This window comes from Triticum dicoccoides, chromosome 1B (genome assembly GCF_002162155.2).
Source record: "Triticum dicoccoides isolate Atlit2015 ecotype Zavitan chromosome 1B, WEW_v2.0, whole genome shotgun sequence".
NCBI classification, from domain to species: Eukaryota; Viridiplantae; Streptophyta; class Magnoliopsida; order Poales; family Poaceae; genus Triticum; species Triticum dicoccoides.
In genome coordinates this window covers 616,688,321-616,694,741 of record NC_041381.1, presented here as the reverse complement: position 1 = coordinate 616,694,741, position 6,421 = coordinate 616,688,321, and the positions used below count along the sequence as shown (strand labels likewise).

Below are 6,421 nucleotides of genomic sequence, written 5' to 3'. Positions count from 1 at the left end.
ATGTTCACATCATTTGCTCTGATGCATATAGCCAAGACACATGTAACTCATTGCTTGCTCTGCCATGATTATGCACTCACATGATCTTATGTTCCATATTTACATGATTGCATACATGTAGGGGGAGCCTATGCATGTTACATGTCCTTCCACAGCTTTACTTGCTTTTCTCTATATCTCTATCTAAAGCTTTGATGTATGTTGTCATCAATTACCAAAACTGGGGAGATTGAAAGCACAAGTGCTCCCTGAGTGATTTTGGTAATTAATGTCAACATATCTCTTGTTGGACTAATACTTTCATCCAGTATATTTCAGATAAGTTCAATAGTGGAGTGGCATGGACAAGAAGATGTGGAACCCCTTCTAGATGCTAAGGACAAAGGATTGGCTCAAGCTCAAAGCTGAGGACTCTACCTTTTCCATTTTAGTGATCCAAGATCACATTGAGTCTATAGGAAAGCCAATACTATTAAAAGGGGATGAGGTGTTGCTTAATGGCTTGCTTGCTCAAAATGCTTAGTGATATGCTCCAAAGCCCTCAACCACTTTCTCATATCCACATATGTCCAAAACCAAAAGTCAAATTCGGTCCCACCGATTTGATTCATCCGGTGCCACCGAGCTCATTTGACATGGCCACTGCCAGAAACCCTAGTCTTTTCGGTCCACCGATAGGGATCTCGGTCTCACCGAGATGGGGTTGCAAACTCTCGGTTTCCCTTCGTAACATTTTGGTCTAACCGAGATAAGCGATCGGTCCCACCGAGTCTGCAATGCAAACTCTCTATTTCCTTTTCATAACGCTTCGGTCCCACCGAGATTAGCAAATCGGTCCCACCGAGTTTGCCTGACCAACTCTGTGGTTAGCTTATTACCAAAGTCGGTCCAACCGAGTTTGTGTAATCGGTTCAACCGAGATTACGTTATGCCCTAACCATAATGATATCGGTCCCACCGAGATGACATGTCGGTCCCACCGAAAATGTCTAACGGTCACATATGTACTGAATCGGTCCGACCGAGTTTTATGATTCGGTCCCACCGAGTTTGGTATGTTGTGTGTAACGGTTAGATTTTGTGTGGAGGCTATATATACCCCTCCACCCTCTCCTCATTCGTAAGGGAAGCCATCAGATTATGCCTACACTTCTACTATCCATTTTCTGAGAGAGAGCCACCTACTCATGTGTTGAGACCAAGATATTCCATTCCTACCATATGAATCTTGATCTCTAGCCTTTCCCAAGTTGCTTTCCACTCAAATCAGCTTTCCACCAAATCCAATCCTACGAGAGTGAGTTGAGTGTTGGGGAGACTATCATTTGAAGCACAAGAGCAAGGAGTTCATCATCAACACACCATCTATTACCTTTTGGAGAGTGGTGTCGCCTAGATTGTTTAGGTGTCACTTGGGAGCCTCCGACAAGATTGTGGAGTTGAACCAAGGAGTTTGTAAGGGTAAGGAGATCGCCTACTTCATGAAGATCTACCCTAGTGAGGCAAGTCCTTCGTGGGCGATGGCCATGATGGGATAGACAAGGTTGCTTCTTCGTGGATCCTTCGTGGGGGGAGCCCTCCGTGGACTCGCGCAGCCGTTACCCTCCGTGGATTGAAGTCTCCATCAACATGGATGTACGATAGCACCACCTATCGGAACCACGACAAAAACATCCGTGTCTCCAATTGCGTTTGCACACTCCAATCCCATCCCCTTACTTTATTGCAAGTTGCATGCTTTACTTTCCGCTGCTCATATACTCTTGCATGCTTGCTTGATATGTATTGTGAATGTTTAAACTTTTGCTTAAACTCCACCCAAACTTGAGAAACTTAAAAAATGCCAACTTTGTGTGTTGAGTGTCTATTCACCCCCTCTAGACCCCTCTTCTCGATCCTTTCACTCTCTCATTTTCAATGACCATGTTATGCGAGATAGTACAACCTGTGAATCTCCGCAACATATCATGATTTTCCATAGGACCTTTGGGTTCCAATACATGACATGGTCACGACTGATGCCAAAGCACTTCTGAAGCACACCGAAAAGCTCTCTTCACATCCTTACTTGTCGACTCTTGAAGCATTGCAAAGGGAAATCTCTTGTTACCTTTAGGACGTGTGATTGTCTTGACAAATATGGTCCATGGAGAATAGATGCCATTTGCAAGGTAGTAACCATTCGTATACTCATGATCATTGACAACATAGTTGCAAGAGGAGCATCTCCAACAAGCCTAGCGAACAATGGTGATCTCGACAACACATTCATGTCATTGTGAGAGTAGTGGCATAGCTATGGCTGGGCCAAACCAGGCTATGGCCCGCCCAGCCCACCGAAAACTCAGTGAATAGTAGAGCAAACTTTGTATTTGAGAACGAAATTTCAGAGGCTTTTCTTGATCTGTGTCTGTAGCTCCGCCACTGTACGATGCAACAGCCTCAAGAAATGATAGTTGGATTGTTGCAGGGGCCATTGACTGACCTTTTCATCCTGTAGGAAATTCTTCCATGTCCAGTGTATGCAGTCAATTGGTCCAGGCATCCTAGGCCATCCTCGTTCCGGACTTAAAGCCTGGTATCTTCATCATATGGTGCCATCAGGTACTCTGGCCCAAAGATCTCAATCACGACTTTGGGTACCTTTGAACGGCCATCAAGATTGTATCTTCTCTAACGAATACATGATCGCCAACTGCGTCGGCCGAACACCCATATGCTAGCACTCAAACAGTCGTGATACACTTTATCAAAGGGCTCACACTTATCTCTCCGATGCACACCTCCTGAGTTTGAACAAATCAGCATGCTTCTTCCAGGGCTTTTGCAATGGTGAGAAAGAGACTTGTATGCACCCGAAATCGCCGGCGAAAATATTTTTCCTGATAGATTGGATTGATGTCGAAATAATCTCTTACAATCTTGGCATGGCCTTCTGCTCTATCTCGGTTGATGTGTATATGACCGAATTATGATTCTCTTCTTGTCCGCCGAAAATCCACATTAAAGATCATGCCAATGGCCATTTTGAAGTCGTCATCGTTTCCTTCCTCCTCCGACGACGAAGAGCCCTTGAATATCATCTCTCTCAACATTTTTATCTTGACTAGAAATGACTTGGTTCAATTCCATTGAGAAGAAAAAAAGGAGATGAAAAGGCTAAAACAACTTACCTAGGCAAACGGTCAAACACTTCAAGGGTGGTGGAAGGTGCCACGGCTGGCCGGCAACGTTGAACAATTACTAGTGGTAGGCAACACTTCGAGATGGTCGGCTGTGCACGGAGAGCCTCGGAGGAAGTAGACGAGGTTCGTCCTTCCGCCGACGGTATCGATTTGACCGCGGCATGATGGAGCTCGATTACGGTGACAGCTGCGGCCAACGACCATGTCGGATTGGGGCAGGAGAGCGACAAGAGCGGCGAAGGTATTGTGGTGTCCCTAGAGGTGCTGAGTAGCCGCCGTTGCCGGCGCCGACGAGACGCTGAGAAGCCAAAACCTTTACTCCGCGGTTGGCCCGCTAAGTATATTCACGAGTCGGGATGATATCCTCTTCCAACCGATTTTAGGAGTTCACTTATGTGTCGTTTAAAGGAGAAAAATACTCCCTCCGTCCTATAACGTACGACGTTTTTGTCAAAAAAAAAAACACCTTACATTGTGGGATGGAGGGGTCAGTTAGAGGCAAAAATGCTAGACTTACGTACAGAATTTTACATACCGAGCTTACGTGCTGACTTGTCCTATTCTTACTCGTCTAATTAACCACCCACTCCTAATTACGTAAAAGTTTTGGTAGCTTCCCGTAGGTGTAGCATTGCTCCAGTAGTCCAGTTAGAGGTGCTCTAAGCACTGCGGGCCGGCCGTGCTCGGCACACCAAGGGAAAGACGGACCATCACGGCCATTGTGAATATTACGGGGAGCAGTCCGATTTCCGTGCGTGTGAATCGGGGAAAGGCGGGGGGCCATTTCTTGGAGTTTTCCATGGTTTCTTTCATCCGATCGATCACATCCGGTGCCGGCCGGCCGGCGAGGTCCCGATCGAATCAAATCGAGCGAAAGGTTGGTGGTGGTAACAGTGGATTTCCCCGGCAAAGCCCGCACGCACGCGCACGCACGCACGAACGCCGTTCTTCTCCTGGCTGTTTCTGTAGCCTGCACTGCACGGGCAGCGGCAGCCAGGCCAGGCCCCAGTCCCGTCACCTCGGGTCAGTCAGTCAGTCAGTCAGATGCCCCCACCGCCCTCACTCACTCCCATAGCTCAATCAATATACAAACCGACGCCACCATGGACGGACGAGACGACGTCAAAAAGCGACATCCCCCGGCCCGGGCCGCAGACGCAGCCACCCAGCCAGCCAGCACCCACACGCGCGGCACCATGCCGGCTACCGCCGTCGCGCTCCTCCTCTGCTCCCTCCTCGCCGTGGCCGGCGCCGCCATGGACCCGGCCGAGCGGGAGGCGCTGCTGCGGGTCATGGAGGCCGTCTCCTCCGACCGCGACTGGCGCTCCTCCTCGGGCACCGACCCCTGCGCCGCGCCCTGGCCGGGGCTCGAGTGCAAGCCCGACGCCGCCGACAAGCGGCTGATGCGCGTCACCCGGCTCGACTTCGGCGTGCCGCCCAACCCGGCCTGCAGGGAGGTCGCCGCGTTCCCGACCCACGCCTTCTCCGCGCTGCCCCACCTCCAGTCGCTCTTCCTCGTCGACTGCTTCAAGAACCCCGCCAAAACCGCCGCGCTCGCCCTCCCGCCCGCCGCCAACCTCTCCGCGTCACGCCTGCAGCAGCTCAGCATCCGCTCCAACCCCTCGCTGTCCGGCACGCTGCCGCCGCAGCTCGCCAGCCTGCGGTCGCTACAGGTGCTCACCGTCTCTCAGAACCCGCTCATCCGCGGCGAGGTCCCGCGGGGCATCGGCGAGCTCACCGGCCTCGTCCACCTCGACCTCAGCTACAACTCGCTCACGGGCCCCATCCCGGCGCGGATCGGCGACCTCCGGAGCCTCCAGGGCCTCGACCTCAGCTACAACTCCTTCTCGGGCCCCATCCCGAGCAAGCTCGGCCGGCTGGCGCAGCTGCAGAAGCTGGACCTGAGCTCCAACAACCTCACCGGCGGCGTCCCGGCCACCTTCTCCGGCCTCAGATCCCTCACCTTCCTGGCGCTGAGCAACAACGGCTTGAGCGGCCGCCTGCCCGCGGGCCTCGCCGGCCTCCGGGACCTGCAGTACCTGATCATGGAGAACAACCCGATGGGCGTGCCGCTGCCGCCCGAGCTGGGCGGCATCGCGCGGCTGCAGGAGCTGAGGCTGGCCAACTCCGGCTACTCGGGGTCTATTCCGGAGACGTTCGGGCGGCTGACGAGCCTGACGACGCTGTCGCTGCAGAACAACAACCTGACGGGCAGGATCCCGGCGGGGCTGAGCCGGCTGAAGCGCATGTACCACCTGAACCTGAGCAAGAACGGGCTGGACGGCGCCGTGCCGTTCGACGGCGCGTTCCTCCGGCGGCTCGGCCGGAACCTCGACCTGAGCGGCAACCCGGGGCTGTGCGTGGATGACCGGGCCGCCATGAAGGAGGTCGGCGTGGACGTCTGCGGCGGCGACGGCGGCTCCGGCGCTTCCCCCGGCGGAGCGATCGCGAGGGGCGGCGCCCTCTGGCCGTCGGCCTCCGCGCTGCTGTGCTGCTGCCTCTTGCTCTGAGACTCGTCGCATCGCATGGCTGATGATGTAGTAATCGGACTGATTAGTCGCTCGCTCCCTGTATGTAATTCTGCTGCTTTGTAGTAACGTCGATTTGTGCAAGAATTCGTCGAGTTGTGGTGGCGTGGCGCGGCACAGTGGCGCGCATAGGGTTTTGTCTCGTGGCTTGTTAGGCTGGGCCATAGCGGTCAACGAAAGCGCCGGGGACTACTGGAGTGCTAATCATACTGTCTTCAATGCACTCTGCCTGTGTCCTCTGTTGCGTGGAGCCGATTGAGCTGGTCATGCGCTGCATTTTGCATCAGTTTTCAGTTGCTGATCTGATCTCCCTGTAGCATTGTAGTACTCACTATGGCTTTGTGCTTGCCACCAAAGTTTTAATATGTCATTTAGCGGTGGCTTGGCCGTCAGCTACGAGCATCCCCAATAGATCCTTAGAGCATCTCCAACAGCCACGTTAAACTAGCGCCGCGCCGTAAATTCGTCGGTTTTAGCGTGCGCGCAATAACGACGCGCGCGGTAAACCGAGTTGGGCGCGCTGTCGGAAACGCCATCCCGCGCGGCGTATTTCGGGCGCCTGGTACAGCGCGCGGCACACTCGACCGCTCGCGCCGCACTCTCTCCTTTCCTCCTTTCCTCCTCCTACGCCCCGCGCGCGCCGGCGCCGGCGCCACCCATGGACGCGCACACCGGCGCCCCGCTCTCCCCGCTGTACAGCCGCGACCC

At 53.7% G+C, this 6,421-nt stretch overlaps 1 protein-coding gene across 1 annotated transcript; it reads left to right on the top strand.

Moving 5' to 3' along the window:
- Positions 1-4,317: 4,317 nt before the first annotated feature.
- On the top strand, positions 4,318-6,064 carry LOC119349142 (receptor like protein 29-like). Its single transcript, XM_037617152.1, has one exon. The coding sequence runs from the start codon at positions 4,382-4,384 to the stop codon at positions 5,693-5,695; it is 1,314 nt and encodes a 437-aa protein (XP_037473049.1). The 5' UTR covers positions 4,318-4,381; the 3' UTR covers positions 5,696-6,064.
- The last annotated feature ends 357 nt before the right edge of the window (positions 6,065-6,421 follow it).